The 20,485-nt window shown below is 41.0% G+C and overlaps 1 protein-coding gene across 3 annotated transcripts in view; it reads left to right on the forward strand.

Moving 5' to 3' along the window:
- Positions 1–259: 259 nt before the first annotated feature.
- mink1 (misshapen-like kinase 1) overlaps positions 260–20,485 on the forward strand; it is a 37,374-nt gene continuing 17,148 nt past the window's right edge. For 2 of the 3 annotated variants that reach the window (XM_068330775.1, XM_068330774.1), the window contains exons 1-13: positions 261–1,578; positions 8,925–8,990; positions 9,396–9,578; positions 9,677–9,787; positions 9,876–9,966; positions 10,435–10,565; positions 10,652–10,706; positions 15,347–15,425; positions 17,265–17,440; positions 17,564–17,633; positions 17,747–17,957; positions 19,305–19,412; positions 19,992–20,078. In XM_068330775.1, the coding sequence (XP_068186876.1) occupies positions 1,522–1,578; positions 8,925–8,990; positions 9,396–9,578; positions 9,677–9,787; positions 9,876–9,966; positions 10,435–10,565; positions 10,652–10,706; positions 15,347–15,425; positions 17,265–17,440; positions 17,564–17,633; positions 17,747–17,957; positions 19,305–19,412; positions 19,992–20,078 (1,425 nt within the window). In that variant the 5' untranslated portion in view covers positions 261–1,521. Of the gene's footprint in view, positions 1,579–8,924; positions 8,991–9,395; positions 9,579–9,676; positions 9,788–9,875; positions 9,967–10,434; positions 10,566–10,651; positions 10,707–15,346; positions 15,426–17,264; positions 17,441–17,563; positions 17,634–17,746; positions 17,958–19,304; positions 19,413–19,991; positions 20,079–20,485 lie in introns of all 3 variants that reach the window. The other variant, XM_068330773.1, reaches the window with a different exon arrangement.

Below are 20,485 nucleotides of genomic sequence, written 5' to 3' on the forward strand. Positions count from 1 at the left end.
AAACCAACTAAATCCTTAAGAGCTGAAAACCTTACAGACGCTTCACAGCAAAACCATGAGAAGGACAAACAGGTATGACTGATGGCATTTGAAGAATGTTAACACTGCACTGCAGGATAGGTATGTCCGCAGATGACCTCACCTGCTCATCTAAGAGGAGCAGGTGCGTAGACTGCAGTGAGCTGCAATTCCTCATGAAGTTTGTCCCTGGCGGAGTGCCGTAGCCATCCAAGAGGCGAAAACACTTGAGGAGTGTTCTGTTCGAGCGGACGTCAGCGCAGCCCCCCAAGACTACAACACGGCTGGGAGGGGGAGGGAGGACTCGGCAAGCAAAACATGGCGAAATAACAAGTTTGGCTGTTAGCCGCAGTTTGAAATAGCACCTTATCTGTGTCTCTTAACGACGGTTTGGAGTTCAAAGCTTTTGGACGCTGGAGAGTGAAAGCGGAGCTAAAGTTGAGATAGTCGAGGGCCCCGGTTTACAAGTATTACGGTGCCTGGAGAGAGCGCTGTGCCCGTCTGTCTGCCTGCGTTTCCCCCGGAAGGTTGGCAGTGCTAGGCGCGACTGTCAACACAGAAAATGGATGAAGACCGAAAGTTTATTTTGCAAAAAAAAAAGACAATTTAGTCTGCTAGCTTAACTGCGTATCCAGCCACTGAGCGCAGACTGATTACGCGCACCTGACTTCGCGTTCGGATTTATCGTGCGCTCTGATTAAAAGCTGAGGATTATCGAAGTCGTACTAACAAGTTTTGGCAACGGCAGTCGCAAATAATCGCATTTCGAGGAAAGTCTAGGAGTATTTTGTCGTTTTATGCCCATTTGCTACAACAGTATTCTGCGGAGGCATGTTTTTGTGGCAAATAATGACAGCCTGACAGTCGGTTCTGGTGCGGTACGGACGGACCCGGACGCCATCACATCAGACGTTGCGTTCTCCTTAAAGACAACCATTGCGTTGTTGAACGATATATTAATTTTTAATTTATACTTTATCGACGTATCAAGGACGGATTCAGTGATTATTATTATTTTTTTAATTATCGACGACATAATGTCATTTTAACAACATCAGCTGGGATGTACACCAGCGAAGACGCTGATCAAAATGAACGCAGCAAGGTGTTCAACAACACTGGAGGTGCAACGCATTGAAAACCTGCCAATTGTCAGAAGGCTACCGATGACTGGCTAACGGCGACATTTTAGTTAGTTGAAATCCATTATTACAAGTTTAATTCGTTTTAGTGTGACATTTTCATCGTTATTTTTGTAAAACAACTGCGGATAACAGTTCTTGGCTCGAGTTGACGTGAGTTAGCCAGCTGGGTGCGTCTCTATCTGCGATGTGTTTGCTAATCTAAGGGCTCTTGTGTTTGTTCCACAGTTTCTGCATAGTTGACAGCCCATTTGCCATATTTTCTATTTTAGACGAGGCCTTTCACGTTCGTTGTAGCAGACAATTTCCCAGTACTTCTCATTAAATAACTTGTTAGCGAGCGTTTCAAGTTTTTCCAGCAATGTCTGATAACGCCCCCACACGAAGCCTGGATGACATAGACCTCGCAGCTCTGAGGGTGAGTATTGTTATTCCGAAATAAGAGCGCTGCACTTTATTCCTGTTATAAATTGTCAGACACACTCATTCCATGTTATGTCATATAATCTGAGGTGCCACTTTACCTTTGACACAAACACGACCATTTATACCCACACAACAAAGTCGAGGGTGGGTTAAGTATCCATTGATTTTTTTTTTTTTAAGGGAGTAACTTTCGTTATTACTGTGTAGCAACAACAAAAACACGGAAATCTGGAGCTGAAAAAGTCTCCGGGGATAACAGCAGGTGACCATCACATAGTTATATTCCATTGCATGTGGAAACTGGATTGGCAGTCCCTTTGAAAACTGGTGGGTTCAAATTTCAAATGACTCCACATCACGTTGCACACATTTATAGATAAAACACCCTAATTAGGCCAATTTTTTTTTACACCAATCCAAGCATTATTACTTCTGCCAAGGAGCTTACACTTGCATCCATGTTAGTTGGTTTGTTGTTGACCTCATTAAACTTCGGTGTGGATTTGGATCATGTGTTGGTTCTAGAATGAGTGTGTGTGTGTGCGCTCGCCGCATTTATTTGGTTCAATTCTGGTCTAATACCTATAAAAGAAAACATACATAGTGTCCTTGGTGGAGGTAAGCATGATTGACACTGTCGGACACCTACTTTGTTTTTTCTATTTTAATTTGAAATACTAAATTCCAAGGTTGTGTGTGTCAGACGCCATCTCCTTGGTTTAACTTGCTGTTATTTTGGAGGTGTGCACGGATAATCAGTGACCAACCCTGGCTTAATTCCCTGGTGTTTTTAGTGGCCCACCTTGAAGGCGTCACCCTTGACCTCCCTGTACCAATTTTCTAGACAGAGAAAAATAAAACATGGTAATTATGTTGGAGAAGAATCATTTCTAAATTTCTATTATATATAGGTAAGATGGCCATTTCGTTACTGAGAATGTGTTCTGTTACCATAAATTCATGCTAGATCTAAGAACATGTAGTCCTCACCACCTTCCTGTTTGTGGTTAACATGAAATCACCCAAATTATCATTGTGTAAGAAATCAAAATAAATGTGTTAAAATTAAAAACATGACAACATCTTAAAAATGTAGTTTAAAAAAACAACTATTGATTAGATAATCAGTATATAATGCAGCTAGTATCTGTACATATTCCTTATACCGCTAAAGAAATAAAGGGTCAAGCCAGGGATGGATTACATCTCAAAACACATGATGTTGATGGTTTTCTTGTATTAATCTATTTTGACTTTTATCACAATACATAGTATACCACTAGTATGAATAGTATTCTACAAAAGCAATAATGGCTGATGAAACCAGAGGGATAATTATTTGAATTTTAGAATGCAATTCAACACAAAAGGAGACTGACATAATTGATTTATTTAGAAAAGTCATAGTGAAGTAAAGACTATCAACGATCCAGGTTAAATCTAAAAATTTCTCCATGCTCGCAGGTTTTATCTGGTCAACAAAAGAATGAATGTTAGCTTGCCTTGTAACATTATGGTTTGGTTTTGTTGGAAAAGATTTGTTGTATTTCCAGTCACACCTGGCTCTATCTGAGGATAATGTTTGCAGGTCGTCTAATGTCCAAACCATTTGATGGAATGTTACTTTTTTCCAGTTTCTTCAGCAGTGGAGAATTCAGATTAATTTCAGCACATTATTTTAGAGAATGGCTGAGTAAAACAAACCAGATGTGGATTAAGGGTAGGTTTCTGTCCCATTTTGTGTGCTAATATTCACTTCTGACATTGAGTGGACTTCAGTACGTGCTGCTCTGAGACGACACTGATGTGTGCTGGCTGTTATGTTTATTTCTGCTTGTTGACAGACTACTGAACATATCCATATTAATTTCAAGAATGTCCCAAGCTTGTCATTGTTATAAATGCGAATTCTTAAAGGGAGGTCCTTCATCTCCTCCAGATACCTGTCAGAGGAACTTCAGCTTCCCTTTTCCATTCCACCAATCACAATTGATATGTGGGAGAGAAGTATGTTAGAGATCTTTTCCTTGTTGTTACGCCAGCAACTTCTGGTCAGGCTCCCTCCACAAATCAGTTAGTTGTTGTTGGGATGTCTTTACTGTTGAGTTGATGAAAGTTTCATGAAATATATGTCACCTCAGCAAACTTCTTAGGTGGTAGATTCATGATTATCTATATCAGCAAGTGTGAAACTCTGTCAGGGCATGTTTCCAGTCTTGCTCCTGGTTTGCTGATAAGGCCCATAATGAATGTTTGGTGTTGCAGCTAACAAGACTAATCTGAAAAACAGGCAGTCCTCTGGTATTGATCACACATGGAGTAATACTATTAACTATTCCATATATTATCCTTTGCTGTCTGAGAGTATATGCAGTAATGCAGTTATTGAGTTTAAATGTTTACATAGGCTGTGTCACATTTAAGAGTTGTATAATATGCAGTTGTCACAATTGAAAGGAGTCAATTGTGTGCATTTTTCATTGAAATTTATATATATTTGCTATTATATTAATTAGGTGACATGTGGTCAGTTTATTTAGTGTGAAAGAAGAATCACGTGATGTACCAAAGGCCTCTTTTTGTGAGAACACATCCGAAGCCTGAAGCTGAAAGCCTGAGTTAACAAAGATGGTTGATAAATATCATTGTCTTTCTCATTATTCCTGATGGGTGTTTGCAGTGATGAAGGAGGCCCCATGGAGGTTGTCAGGACTCCCAAACAATTGATAGTACATTCATACATGTGCATGAAATTAAAAAAAATAAAAGTAGAAAAAACGAAAAGTAACCAAAATAGACCACCTAAAAGTGATTCATAGCTTCACTGGACAACAAAGCCTGTTTTTAAAGCTAATTTTCAAATTTCCTATAGTGTCCAGGAGGATAAGTGGCCTTTACATAAGCCATAACAAACATAGTGGAACTAGAAAGTATTCTTACAGCTTCACTTTGTCAACATTTGTTACATTACTGCCTCATTCGAAAATGGAATAAATTCATTTTCCCCTCAAAATTCTACACTTAACACCCCATAATGACTATGTGGAAATTTTTTTAGCATATTTTGAAAAATTATCAATGAAATCATCATATGTATCCACAGCTTTTGCTCAATACTTGGTTGATGCATCGTTGGCAGCAATTACAGCTTTAATCGCTGCCAACGATTCTTTTTGAATATGATGCCACAGCTTAGCACACCTATTTTTGGACAGTTTTGCCCATTCTTTATTGCAGCACCTCTCAAGCTCCATCGGGTTGGATGGGGAGCACTGTCATTTCCGATCATTTTCCGATGTTTGATAGCATTCGAACCTGGACTAGTTGAGCCGCTCAGGAACATTCACAGAGTTGTCCTGAAGCCACTCTTGATATTCTGGCTTTGTGCTCAGACTTGATTTCCTGCTGAAAGATGAACCTTCTTCCCAGTCTGAGGTCAAAAGCGCTCTGGAGCAGGTTTTCATCCAGGATGCATTCATCTTTCCCTCAATCCTGACTAGTCTTTCTGTTCCTGCCACTGAAAACCACCCCTCAGTATGATGCTGCCACCACTGTAGGGATGGTGTTGGTCAGGTGATGAGTGGTGCCTGGTTTCCCCCTAAAAGGCCACCTGGTATTCACTCCAAAGAGTTCAATCCTTGTGTCATCAGTCCAGAAAAAAATATTTCTCATGGTGTCAGAGTCCCTCAGGTGCCTTTTGGCAAACTCCAGGCAGGCTGCCAAGTGCCTTTTTACTAAGGAGTGGCTTCCATCAGGCCACTCTACCGTACAGGCCTTATTGATGAAGAACTGCATGGATGGTCGTCCTTCTGGCTAGTTCTACTCTCTTCATTGTGGATTGCTGGAGCTCTGACGGAGTGAGCATCGGGTTCTTGGTCACCTCCTTGACTCAGTCCCCTCTCCTCTGATTGTCCAGTTTAGCTGGGCGGCCAGCTCTAGGAAGAGTCCTGGTGGTTCTGAACATCTTCCACTTTTGGATGATGGAGGCTAATCTTGAGACCTTCAAAGCGGAAGAAATATTTCCATACCCTTCCTCAGATTTGTGCCTTGAGATAATCTTGTTTGGGTGGTCTGCAGACAATTCCTTTGACTTTGTGCTTGGTTTGTGGTTTGACATGCATGTCACCGATGGGACCTTATGTAGACAGGTGTGTGTCTTACATATCATGTCTAATCAACTGAATTTACCTCAGGTGGAATCCAATGAAGCTGTAAGAACATCTGAAGAAAGATCAGTGGCAACAGAATGTACCTGAGCTCTAATCTAAGCTTCATGGCAAAGGCCGTAAATTGCTATGTACATTTCGTAAATTTGTTTGTTCTATTTTGTCAATGTGGGGTGTTTTCTGTGGAATTTTTGAGGGGGGAAAATGAATTTATCCCGTTCCAAAATAACCAAATATGGTAAAAGTGAAGTGGCATGCTTTAAAACGAAATAAAAACATCAAATCATTTATAAATGAACTGTGTTCAGCAACAACACATTCAGGAATCGTTCCAGAGCCTGTACTCACGTTCTTGATTACACATAACATGACATGCCTTATGTCTTTCACAATGTAGTGAACCTTGCCCCGTCTTTACCCAAGAAGGACTTAACCTTCTGAGGATGCCCCTTTTATGCTCAATCATGTAGCCATTATCTGATGGTAGTGAACCTGCTCGCCTGTGAAATGTTCCAAACAGGTGCTTTTGTAGTGTTGCACAACTTTACAGTCTTCGTGTTCATGTCTCAACATGTTTGGATGGGGTGCTACCATCAGAATAAGCATATACAGTATTTACGAAAATCAATGAGCTAAAGTGTCAAAAAATATATGATAGTATATATGATAGTATATTTTAGATGTTTACAAAATGTTAAGATGGATTATCAAGTTATCATTCTTTTACACAGCTTCATAATGTCTTTTAGAATTGGGTTGCCAGACATCAAATACTGAACAGGTCACAATGTTTCCCGGTATTGTTCCTAATTGACCGGGAACATCAGCCCACTGGCAATGAAATTACTGAGAACTTTAGTCTTGTGATACTGTTGCAGGGAAACGATAGCTCTGATTATGATTGGTTTAAACTGCATAAAGCTTTTTTTTTTTTTTTTTTTAATCGACAAAGCGTTTTTGTCTTTGGAAAGCTAGGGTGTTTTTTTTTTTTTTTTTTTGCATCTTCACATCATGCATATTAATTTTAAACTATCCAATGAGAAAGCAACTTTAACAATCTACTTGTTTGTAACTAATGTCTACAATTTTACGCTTCAGTTTTGCATTGATTCGGTGTCACATGATTGAAAACGTTTGTTGCCAACAGGCACTTTAATGTTAGCATAATCGAGAAATTAGGTCTTTTTGATTTAAAAAAAACAACACTGTTTCTTTGTGGCTGAGACTGCAAATCATGTAATGTTGCTGACAAAATATGCTATTTGTAGAATGTGAAGAAGACTTTCCCTTAAGAATGTGGTTAAATTTTCAATCAGGGAGGCATTTCAAAACACTCCAGGTCAACTAGAAAGTTGTTCTGTGATAGTGTTTGGGGACTACGAAGCGTTTGCGTTGTAATTTTGACAATGCTGTGGCTGTGAAACCAGGTAATTTGCAGGCTATTTTAAAAAGACTTCCTCTGCTAACAGAGTTGTCAATCAAGAAACGTGTGGTCGACTTCCCTGTGAACCATTTCCAGTGTCTTTTAGAGTTCATTTCCCATTGAGTTAACAGGCTGGAAGCTACTTAACATTTGGGAAGAATTCACTGAGTAGTTCCCCGAGGTTCTCTAAAATACTACACTTATGGACGGCAGCATGATATCAACATGGAGTATCACACCTGCCACTTTTATGATGTAAAGAGGCTGCCTGTAGATTTTTCATCCTCTTATGGTGTAATTTTTTTTACTGCTTCCTTGCTTTTTTTCCCAGCCATTTGTTTGACTGTGTGCTGACACTACTCCTCGAACATAACTGTACTCTTCCCCTCTCTCACTTCAGTCCTCTCATCCCACTCTCTGCACTGGACGTGGGTGAAGCTACCGCCTCTGTCTTGCCACCCACTCAATCATTACATTTTTCCTCTTTATTCTCTTGCCTCCAACCTGACGTCACAGTCCCCCCTTCATTGGTGTTCTTGTGCATAACATGCTTCGAAATGTGTTATGTGTATATGATCTCATGTGCGTTTGCATTAAATAAGTGGAATCTGTGGTTATTTTTCTTATTTTACTAGAAAATCTTTCCTGCTTTCTCGCCTGTACACATTCTTTTTCTCACCAGAGATTTTCCCCACCATACAGGCATCTTTGGAAACTGCTGGTAACAGCATAAGTCATGCTCCACACTGTAAACCCAAAGCTGTAGTATAGCCACCCACACATCCTCTTAAAGCCATATTGAAATTCCCTTAAAGTAGAGCTGTCATCATTTTGCTTTGTCTCTTGGGGGTCTACAGTCTACTCGTTATTAGTAAAATATGTGTTAAGTGCTTTGAGACTTAAAATGAGACAGTTTAAAAAAAGACCTTATTTCTTATATGTCCTTAATTCCACAAATTGACATACCATTCATCAGCATACCATCGATATGTGGTGTATTTGCTTGTCATTTTTCTTCATGTTAAGTCTGGTGGGTGGATAGTGAGTGGGTGGCTTGGATAATTGAGCTCAGGTGATTTATATGGAAATATGGAATTGAAGCATTGTATTTTAATTTGCCTGAGTGTAGAAACCGGCGGGGTTGCTTTTACATGTTCTTATGTATAATTCTGGTTGAACCTCATTTGCTTTTCTGTGTGTGTTTTTAACATTGTTGTGGACGGCCTGTAAACCTGCATCTGTCTATGTCCAGTTGTGTGCAACAGGTGCGACTTAAATATGACTGATTGCCGTGTTACGCTGTCTATCAAAGATTTAGTGTCTGTCAGGAAGTGAAACTAACTGAAAAATGAATTTTCGTTTTAATTGTTTGACTGTGTTCTCAACAGGACTTTGTGCTCAGAGTTAATTCAGCCTTTGTGCCAATGGTAATGAATCCAGATTGCAGGAGACGCTGGAGAACAGTTGCAGTTTAGCAGGACTTTTGTAGTCAGGGGTAACTCTTAACTTACAGTAGGGTCGGTACTGAAGGGTAAATGTGTAGGGTTCAGAAAAACAACAAAACACCTACTATAACAAAAAATAATATAACCTGTGCAGCTGTGTCATTAAAAAAAAAGTTTTCCAAATCTGCAAAAAATACCAAAATGAAATGCAGTTTTCTTGAAATGCTGCGATAGAAACCATGGATGCCCATGGACGCTACCCGTATGTTGTTGGATTAATCCATTGGCTGTTTGTCTCCTGCAGGATCCAGCTGGAATCTTTGAGCTGGTTGAGGTTGTCGGAAATGGGACATATGGGCAGGTGTATAAGGTGAGAAAAAATCTGAATAATGAAGTGGGAGTTTCACTGATATTTGAAGCATGTTTTTTTGTGCAGTGAGTTGCTGTAAACTTGGATGGAGTGCGACAGCAAAGACCCTTATAAGTCTGCATTTAGTGAAATGTTCTATTACCGGTAATTAAATTCTCAGAGTATAGCAGATTTATTTCATCGCTATGTCAGCAAATTTTTCAGCTGTCAGTATAACAAGTTTGAAGTAGCAGTGAGAGAAAGATAAGCGGCTACAGTGCAAGGAAAATTTTACCAGAAATGATGAAATTAGGTGATGAACTGATTGGCTACACTTAATGGGTGATATTCAAAGAGTTTCAGAGACATGGAGTCCCAGTTCTTTTTAAACTTTGCTCGCAACTGATCCAAATTGTTTTTTTTCAGGGCCGTCACGTGAAGACAGGCCAGCTGGCTGCCATTAAGGTCATGGATGTTACAGAGGAGGAAGAAGAGGAGATCAAAGCAGAAATTAACATGCTGAAAAAATACAGCCACCATCGCAACATCGCCACGTACTATGGTGCCTTTGTCAAGAAGAGTCCGCCAGGACACGATGACCAACTTTGGGTCTGTCTACCCTCTGTCTACCCTTTTACCTCCTCAGATGTTGTCACACCATATGTGTCATTAATGTGTTGACTCAGTTTTTGTTTGTCTGTGTGTAGCTGGTGATGGAGTTTTGCGGGGCAGGATCGGTGACTGACCTGGTGAAAAACACCAAGGGCAGCTCTCTGAAAGAGGACTGGATTGCTTACATCTGTCGAGAGATTCTAAGGGTAAGAAGTTACAGCCATGCTGGTCAAAATAAATTTGCAGTAAAAGTCAGTCTTTTTTTGACCATTCTTGGGTTTTTTCTGTGTCCAGGGCCTCTCTCATCTCCATGCTCATAAAGTTATCCACAGAGACATCAAGGGCCAGAACGTGCTGCTAACAGAGAATGCAGAGGTCAAACTTGGTATGAACTGAAAGATTTTGCTTGTTGAACTGACAATGAAGGCATAAAGGGGCGGCAGTGGCTCAGCGGTAGAGCAGATGTCTTGCAGACAGATCGCCCCAGTCATCGGTGGATCGCCAGGACATCACCGGAGTGTGAGCTGACGGTGGGAGGCGTCAGCTCACCTCCCCCTCCCTCCCAGCCACTGCCGAGGCGCCCTTGAGCAAGGCGCCGTCCCCCCTACAAGCAGTTCAATTGGGGCGCGTTTCAGAAGCCGCTGCCCGTCACTCTGCCTCCCGATGTGTGTAGTTTGAAGTGTGTACTAACTGCATGCTTATAGGCCCCCTTGTGTGCTGTGTTTCATACACTGACTGTTAACTAACACAAAATATGTATACACCTGAGTGACAATGTGGGGATTAATAAAGTATACTACTACTTCTTCTAAAATCACCAATCATTTCCTTTTTTTTGTCTGATTACATGCAGTCGATTTTGGTGTGAGCGCTCAGTTGGACAGGACCGTCGGGCGCAGGAACACCTTCATCGGCACACCTTACTGGATGGCACCTGAGGTCATCGCCTGTGATGAGAACCCTGACTCCACTTACGATTACAGGGTAACAACAGAATTATGCTTTCTGTGAGCAATGCACTGTGGGAGCATATGAAAGACGACTGACACACTCTCCTTTATGTGTTTCAGAGCGATATCTGGTCCCTGGGAATCACAGCCATAGAGATGGCAGAGGGAGCTCCTCGTAAGTCCAGTGTTTTCATCCTGCATTTCTTTTTACTGAACAACAAGTCATATGTTTTGGTCTCAAAATCCACACTTGAAGACATCATGAATGATTTGTTGTTTTGCATATTCAGCCTTGTAGTCTGTGCTTTCAGATGGACTGCTGACTCACTATAATTAAGCTAGTATAGTCATGAACCTGCAGTTGGTGTGTGGAGGCTGGTAGCAGAGAACTCTGCTCTGCTTCTGCGGTCAGTTCAGTGGGAAGCTCTGTCTGCTTTGAGATTTGGTGTCAGATCTGACTAAGAAGCAACAAAACCCTCAGTTCAGAGTAGCAGCCAAAATGTTTACAAAATAAATTACCTCATCGGATCGGTTGGTGGTTGTTAAAATGCAAGCCTGGAGCAAGATTGGACTTACTCATTGGTCGGCTTGCTTTATTGAAATGGACATTGAGTAGATTTATAAAACACTTGTGGCACAGTTTGTTTTTGTTTTTGTTTTTTTACAAAAGACATCACATTTTCTACAGCTCTGTGTGGCTAATCACAGAGCTGGGGTAAGTGATTTTTAAAATAGAAAATTAAAGGGAGAGTCTTCCTCCTAAAATGTCTGAGCTTTGGCTTTTTGTTGCTTTGCTTTGCAGAGTTTGAGACTAGATATTGATTTTGGGATCGTTGTCTTTAATGAGGAAAGGTTTTTAGTGCTCACCTTTAAACTTACTTTTAGGGTAAGGCCAAGCAATAAATCCAGATGTCTTCAAAATTACAAAATGGCTAAGTGTGATATCTAAATCACAGAAGATCAATCATTTTTGATAAAGATAAAATCTGGTACTACTTCTTCTTTTCCTTTCGGCTTTTCCCTTCAGGGGTCGCCACAGCGAATCAATTGCCTCCATCTCACCCTGTCTTGTGAATCCTCTTCTCTCACACCAACTACCTTCATGTCCTCTTTCACTACATAAATCACCTCTTTGGTCTTCCTCTATTCCTCCTGCCTAGCAGTTCAAAACTCATTCTTCTACCAATATATTCACCATCTCTCCTCTGGACATGTCCAAACCATCTCAGTCTGGACTCTCTGACTTCATCTCCAAAACCTCAAACATGTGCTGTCCCTCTGATGTACTCATTCCTGATCCTATCCTGGTCACTCCCAGAGAGAACCTCAGCATCTTCATATCTGCTACCTCCAGCAATGCCTCCTGTCTTTTCCTCAGTGACACTGTCTGTAGACCAAACAACATCGCTGGTCTCACCACAGTTTTGTACACCTTTCCTTTCATTTTAGCTGAAATTCTTCTATCACACATCACACCTGACACTTTTTCCACCCGTTCCATCCTGCCTGTACACGCTTCTTCACCTCTTTTCCACACTGTCCATTGCTCTGGACTGTTGTACTTAAAATCCTCCACCTTCTTGATCTCTTCTCCCTGTAACCTCACTCTTCCACTTGGGTCCCTCTCATTCACACACATGTACTCTGTCTTACTGCAACTAACCTTCATTCCTCTCCTTTCCAGGACAAACCTCCACCTCTGTAGCTTCTCCTCCACCTGTTCCCTGCTCTCACTGCAGATCACATGTCATCTACAAACATCATAGTCCATGGGGATTCCTGTCTAACCTCGTCTGTCAGCCTGTCCATCACCATAGCGGACAAGAAGGGGCTCAGAGCTGATCCCTGATGCAGTCCCACTTCCACCTTGAACTCCTCTGTCATACCTACAGCACACCTCACCACTGCCTTACAGTCCTCATACATGTCCTGCAGCGTTCTAACATACTTCTCTGCCACTCCAGACTTCCTCATACAATACCACAGTTCCTCTCTGGGCACTCTGTCATAAGCTTTCTCCAGATCTACAAAAACACAATGCAGCTCCGTTTGGCCTTCTCTGTACTTCTCTGTCAACATTCTCAAAGCAAATACTGCATCTGTAGTATTGTATTGTATGGCTCATCAGTTTTATTCCTCTGTAGTTGCCACAACTCTGCACATCTCCCTTGTTCTTAAAAATAGGCACCAGCACACTTCTCCATTCCTCAGGCATCTTCTCACTATCTAAGATCTTGTTGAATAACCCAGTCAGAAACTTGACTGCCACCTCTCCTAGACACTTCCAAACCTCTACAGGTATATCATCAGGACCGACTGCCTTTCCACTCTTCATCCTCTTCAATGCCCTCCTCACTTCATCCTGACTAATCTTTGCTACATCCTGGTCCACAGCAGTCACCTCTTCTAGTCTTTGTTCTCTCTCATTTTCCACGTTCATCAACTCTTCAAAGTACTCTTTCCGTCTTCCCGTCACACTACTGGCACCTGTCAATAGACTTCCATCCCTATCCTTAATCACCCTAACCTGCTGCACGTCCTTCCGATCTCTGTCTCTCTGTCTTGCCAACCGGTATAGATCAGTCTCTCCCTCCTTACTGTCCAACCTAACATACAAGTCATCATAAGCCCCTTGTTTGGCCTTTGCTCCCTGTAGTTTCACCTTACGCTGCATCTCCCTGTACTCCTGTCTCCTCTCCTCAGTCCTCTGTGTCCCACTTCTTCTTAGCTAACTTCTTTCTCTGTATACACTCCTGTACCTCCTCAATCCACCACCAAGTCTCCTTATCTACTTTCTTTCCAGATGACACACCAAGTACTCTCCTACCTGTCTCCCTGATCACATTAGCTGTAGTTGTCCAGTCATCTGGAAGCACCTCCTGACCACCCAGAGCCTGTCTTAACTCCGTCCTAAACGTCATGCAACACTCTTCCTTTTTCAGCTTCCACCATTTCATCTTCTGCTCTGCCTTTGTCTTCTTCATCTCCCTCACCACCAGAGTCATCCTACACACCATCCTATGCTGTTTGACTACACTCTCGCCTACCACTACTTTGCAGTCACTGATCTCCTTCAGATTACACTGTCTACACAAGATGTAGTCTACCTGTGTGCTCCTACCACCACTCTTATAGTTCACCCTATGTTCCTGCCTCTTCTGGAAGAAAGTATTCACTACAGCCATTTCCATCCTTTTTGCAAAGTCAACCACCATCTGTCCTTCTGCGTTCCTCTCCTGGATACCAAACCTGCCCATCACCTCCTCATCACCTCTGTTTCCTGCACCAACATGTCCATTGAAGTCTGCACCAATGACAACTCTCTCACTTGTATGCTCTGCATCACTTCATCAAAGTCCAACCAGAATTTCTCCTTCTCCTCCAGCTCACATCCTACCTGTGGAGCATACCCACTAGCAACATTGAAAATCACAGCTTCGATTTCTAGCTTCAGACTCATTACTCTATCCGGCACTCTTTTTACCTCCAGGACATTCCTAACAAACTCCTCCTTCAAGATAACTCCTACTCCATTTCTCTTCCTATCTACACCATGATAGAACAACTTGAACCCTGCTCCTAAACTTCTAGCCTTGCTACCTTTCCACCTGGTCTCCTGGACACACAGTATGTGTACCTTCCTTCTGGACTTGGGACCGGCACAATAAGACACTGCCTTGTGTCCTGTTGTGGCACAAGAGGATACAAGCCAGATAAAATCTGTTATAATCTATTATAAACAAAGCATTGTGGTTTTATAGAGATTCCTTGGCTTCCAAATAATTTTTCATGGAGGAAAAAGTGGAAAAGAGTTTTTTCAAATGTTCTGACATCCTTTCTTCATGTGACTGAAGCAGTCACTCAAACTGTATAGATTCTATAATGTAGATGACGTTGTGAATGTCATAAGGCACGCAGGCCAACTTTGATGCTGGTTTTGCTGTGCCATTATTATGGCACAGCAAAACCAGCAGCATATCTCACTCTTTCAGTCTCATTAATGAAGTATGTTTTTGACTATGGCTATCAAGGTATCCGATACGTGCTGCACAATTATCCAAGCCAGAAGTATTCACAGTAAATATTTTATTGTTGTATTTGAAAACAAGATGAGAGTAAAAGCCATCATTTCCAGCCATTTCACCAACTGCCATCAAGCCATCATTGCTTCAGATTTATTGTGTTTCTAACTTCATTTACTTATTTTTTTAGGGGAAGCAGAGAACATGGCTCTCATTATTTAAACCTACTAAGATTTATCAGTTTTCCATAAATCCTTGTGGGAGGATCGCATTTGTGTGTCTAGAGGTGTGGGGCAGGGGCACAGCAAGCTAAGCAGATGGGTGTTGACATTTTGGTGGAGGTTTGCCAGCTGATGTTAGCCATTCTGCCAACCGCATCTATTGTTTATTAACAGTTCATGTTAAATGAAGATCACATTATCAGTACTGTAAATCTAGGATTCCTCTGCTTGAATGTGGCTCTTTAAATGCTGAGATAAAATGTCCTCCTTGCCTTTGGCTACCTCAGTTGCGTTGTGTATGACCAAAAGACTGTTATAAAAGCTTTTTTACTGCCTGAGTGTAAAGCTTACCAGTCAGGTTTAGCTACCTACCTACACTGGGAACACAATGACTCAGAGTCCTTGTTCTTATATTCAGTGTAACAATAAGCCTGAGGCACCTGGAAATATTGGATAAGAGTAGCTACAACCATGTTTGAGCACAGAAAGAGTGTATGCAGTGATTGATAGTAGGTGTATGAATTATGATGACCTGTCGAATTTACATCTCCCCATGTCCTTAATTTGTGTAGCCTTGTGTGACATGCACCCAATGAGGGCCCTCTTCCTGATTCCCAGGAATCCGCCTCCGAAACTGAAGTCCAAAAAATGGTGAGTTATCAACCGTGCTGCTGTTTCCTTGAGTTCCACTCATATGATATTAAGTATGCAAAAAAGTGTCTAAGCATAAACAGAATTTCAGAGAAGTTTGAAGAGAAAGTTGTAATCTCAATGGAAATTCAATAAAAAATTCATTTTTTGCTTTGGTGCAACATGTCTGCAGTCTGCTGCAGCATTTCAGAAAATAGGATGAAATTTAAATTTATAATCTGTTTGATTTATGGTGGTACTTCATAGTTGCACATCAGTTTAAAGGAAATACTTTTTTTTATCCATTTAGCTGGAGGAAGAAACTGTTTCAAATCAAGCATCACATAAAGAAGTTGTAGTATATTCTTATGGACACAGGAACTTTACAATAACAATGACACACTACCTGTGGCATGTAGCTAGAGCACACGTTTGTTCACAATGTCACTTTCAAATGGTGCAACATGAAAATCTGGCAGACACACCCTTCCAGCCAGTTGTGACAGGATAGAGTACGGCACTTTTTATTTCACCCAAAAAATTTCAGCAAAAACAAAGCTTATTTGAATTGTTTAGTGCTATGTAGTGCATAAATATAAATTCTGTCACAATGTTTAATAGCTTTCATATTATTTGCAAACATGTACGTGTTATAACTTGAATGTAATCTTTTGATAATGAAATAATTAGTGTTTTTTAATAATCAATGGTTAAATTCTTTAAAAGGGACATATAGCAGCAAAGCAGGAAAAATCAGGTTGTGGCATGAGAGCACATTTACATTCACTGCTTTAACATATTTGTTTACTTCATCTTTGAATAAACAGGCTACTGCAGCATGTTTGAAGATAAGCTGAATCCATTTAAAATAACCCCAACTTTTTTTTTTTTGCTTCCATTCCTTTTCCTGCTACTCATTAGTAAACCCACTTAGTATCCATGATGGTCTAACTGCATTCAGAATGCAATGAGTCTTTCCTCAATGTTTTGTGATTCTAATCATTAACAAGGCAGTCAGAGACTGCATCATCCCGCAATTTATCCTGACCTACTTTCAAGGTAGGTCAGGGTACCATGAAAGTAGTATCTGACTAGTGCATAGACTAATGCATATGGAGAAGGCCAGTGTGAGTAAGACATTTGATCAAAGCTAGTGCATAGGTAGATCAAAGCGTTAGTTTTGATCTGTGGTCTTACACTGGCCTTCTCCCTCGTCTTTCTCTTATCTGTTTCCTGAGTGTACAAAAGTTGAAATTTGACCTTGACCTAGTTTTCTCAAGGTCAAGGTCATCTTAATTTTTATCCCCTTTGCCGCCAGAGTAATGTGCTTTTTGTTTCATCTTTCTATCTGCAACGTTTGCGAAAATATTTGGTGGACAAACGAACACACGAACACTGACAATACATCACCGCTTTGATGCGGGATGTAATTAAGAAGCCTTCAGTCAATATTGTGTGGCTCATACAAATACAAATGAAAATGCAAAAACAAAGGACGGGATGGATGCAGGAAGACAACTGTTCTGTTGCCCTGTTTTGCTAACCTACAGGTAGCATGAACTACGTGATTAAATGAACTGAATTGTAAAATTAGTAAAATTCATGAAAAAATTTTTTTTCGTTTGACTGAGTGTGAAGAAAAACGCTTTAGTTGACACTTAACATCAAAAGTTATGCATCCATTTCCTTCCTAGGACATTCTAGAGAGGCGTTAAAAGACAAACCTTGTCCAACTTGAAACTCTCATTGTTGTTGGATCAGGATTCTGGTCAGCAACTCTCCTTCCAATCATTCATGCCTCACCACCCTCCCACTCTTCCTTGCTAGTTCATCATCCTCTAACCTCCCCGTTCCTCACAGGTCCAAGAAATTCATTGACTTTATCGAGGCCTGTCTCGTTAAGACGTATCCCAGCCGACCGTCCACAGAGCAGCTGCTCAAGCACTCGTTCATCCGCGACCAGCCCACCGAGCGTCAGGTCCGAATCCAACTCAAAGACCATATTGACCGCACACGCAAGAAAAGAGGCGAGAAAGGTAAGCGGTGTGATCCAGCCGACCTTATCTCTACATGGACAATAATCTATTAAAGCGACTTTGGACTAGTTTAATATTTGGGTTAGGATGTATGACTTCTCTTACTGTATTTGTTTTTTCCAGAGGAGACAGAGTATGAGTACAGTGGTAGTGATGAAGAGGATGAAAACCGAGGAGATGACAGAGAGTCAAGGTAAAGGCAGATTATCATCTCTGTCCAAGTAGTATGAATCCTGAACTTGTCTTCTCAGTGCGTATGGTTACTCCCGATACCTCTCTTCCTCACTTCTTCAATTTGGTCATCAGTTCCATCCTCAATGTTCCCGGTGAGTCCACCCTGAGGCGGGACTTCCAGCGTCTGCAGCAGGAAAACAAAGAGCGCTCAGAAGCACACAAGAGGCAGCAAGCCCAACTGGCTGCTCAGCGCAGAGACCCTGAGGAACACAAGAGGCAACTGTTGCATGATCGACAGAAACGCATCGAAGAACAGAAGGAACAGCGTCGACGACTTGAAGAGGTATTATCAACGTGCAAATTTCCGAAATTTTAAGGATTTAGACATGAAGGCTGGAAGCAATAGGAAATAGTTATTCTTGACCTTTCAAAACTTCCTGAAACTTCTCTGGTTGAGCTGCTTCTTGACAACCACTATATCCTGATAGAAATAGTAAAAGCCCCCAAAACTCTACCTATAAGTACAGTAAACAATTTCTTTTCTGTTTCTGTATATCATATCAGAAGAGCTAATGCTAGGTTCATGTTTTGATAATGAGGATAATCAAGCTCATCGTCCCCCATTGTTTTCTGTTTGAAGCTACTCCTTTCAGGCTCTTGTATAATATTTCGCACAAAGACATGAGACTTAAATTCATGTTTCTACCCAACAGTTGGTCAAGAAACCAAATAAATGTATTTTTCAATATATCCAACTTCCTTTAAGTAAATCAAAGATATTCATTTAGCATTCTTCAGAACTTTTCTTATAAAGCTTCTTACAGACACGTACAGTAAAGATTACATGGACCACTGAAATGGTATTAGTTTATTTTTTCAATTATCTTCATGTACAACCATTCTTCCCAAACAATGCACTCTATCTAAAATCTTCATGGAGCTTTGTTCATTGTGTATATTCTGCGCCAAACCGTAATTGCAAATCATTTTTATGGAATGGAATGGATTGTCGACGGTGAGATTCCTGAATGTGTATCATGTCACCATCGTGACAAAAGCAACAGGGCTTGTTTTGACATTTTGTTTGTGCATTTTTTGTAAACTCTATATCAATGATAAATAGTCATAAAAAAAAGACCTCGTTGTAATCCCTGCAGTGATTGGTTGATAGTCATTAATTATGTAACCACATAGATTAAACACACGTTACAATTTACATAGGGTTTTGGTTAACCTTAAAATTCTAACATTATTGTGCGTTATTAATAAGGATTATAATTCTGTAAAATTTAACTCTTCCATTTTCGGCATTCATCCTCATCTCCACCTCTATCTTCTGTGGCTCGTCTGTTCAACTGTACAGTGCCAACTGTAATCGAGTAAGAGCTCTGAGGGTTTTGTGACACTAACAGACCAAACTGTTTATTTCAACGTCTTCCAAAGGAATAGTGAACAGTTTTGGTCAGTGTGAGTTTGAATCAAAACTGTTTGAAAATTTATTTGGATTCAGTATCTACGTATGTACAGTATGTTTGTGAATGACTCACAGCTTGTGTTTTATTTCCTCCTCCCTCTCCCTTATATGTGAGGGAAAGGCTTCACGTATAAGTTGGCTTTCCTTCTTAAATGCTCCTGTACAAACATAGCCTCTGAGCTCATTGCTGTTTTTCCTGTCACCCTTCCCTCCCAGCAACAGAGAAAGGAGCGAGAGATGGTGAGGCAGCAGGAAAAAGGTCCCCATCGGAGACTCGACGATATGAGGAGGGAGGAAGACCGAAGGTTGGCTGAGAGGGAGCAGGTAACCAACCACAAGAGACTAGGGGCTGCCATCAACCAATCAGAGTCGAGTGGGGGTGTGCCCACTGGCAACACTGTGCAAGTTGCTCCAGTGGTGAAATTCCATGAGTAGGTTGCCATAGCAGCAAGAGTCTAAATTAGTGTATTTATTCACAGATGAGTTTTCTGTGGGTGAGCTCTTTGCGTCTCTTGTGCCGTTTCCAGTTTACCCTCAGTTACAAAACACTCCAGCATCACAGCACCTGTAATGACGAATGCTGATTTTAAGTCAGTATGGTAATTTATGATCTCAATGTCCTCCTGAAATTTTTGATTATTCTCAGGTCAGAGAAATTTCTCAGTCTGTGAGTGATTTTACACAGTGATGTCATGTTTTACCTTCTAAGGAGGGAAGGTTCATGTTTAGTCTGGAAAATTTTGTCTTAGAGCCACATTTATTTATTTTTGTCAGGACTAGACAGTTTCTGTTGTTTACCGGAATGACATTCCGTGAATGCTGTCTGCCAACCCTCCCCTTGCACTTTACTTCCTTTACCCTCCACCGTAATGCAAAACATTTCTGCCTCTTACCTTTCCACAGGAGTTCATCAGACATAAGTTAGAAGAAGAGCAGCGACAGTTAGAAATCCTTCAGCAGCAGCTGCTTCAGGAGCAGGCACTGCTTATGGTAAATAATCCTCACTGCTCCATCATTTCTTGTTTGGGGTTGTTCTTTTAATTTGAATAAAAGTCTACCATGATGAATACTTTCACAGATTCAGCTCTGCTGAATTAAAAATAAAAGCGGATTTGGATCTTTGATTGAGCGTTTGTTTTATTTGGATCAAGATATACTGTTTCTCCCAGTTTTACAGCGAGCTTATTCTCACTACTGTATGGAGGAGGCGGCCATAACACTGTCTATCCCTCCTGAGAAACATGCACGTAATCCCTGTAGTTTCATAACGACCCATGCTTAGTCACAGGGCACCGTCCTGGAATAGTTCTGGGTTTCAATTCTGTGATTAATGATTAACAGCGGTAGTATTTGCAGCAGACATACAAGGCGAGTGCTGTGAAGCACTTTTTTTTAAG

Source organism: Antennarius striatus, chromosome 13 (genome assembly GCF_040054535.1).
Source record: "Antennarius striatus isolate MH-2024 chromosome 13, ASM4005453v1, whole genome shotgun sequence".
Lineage (NCBI taxonomy): Eukaryota > Metazoa > Chordata > Actinopteri > Lophiiformes > Antennariidae > Antennarius > Antennarius striatus.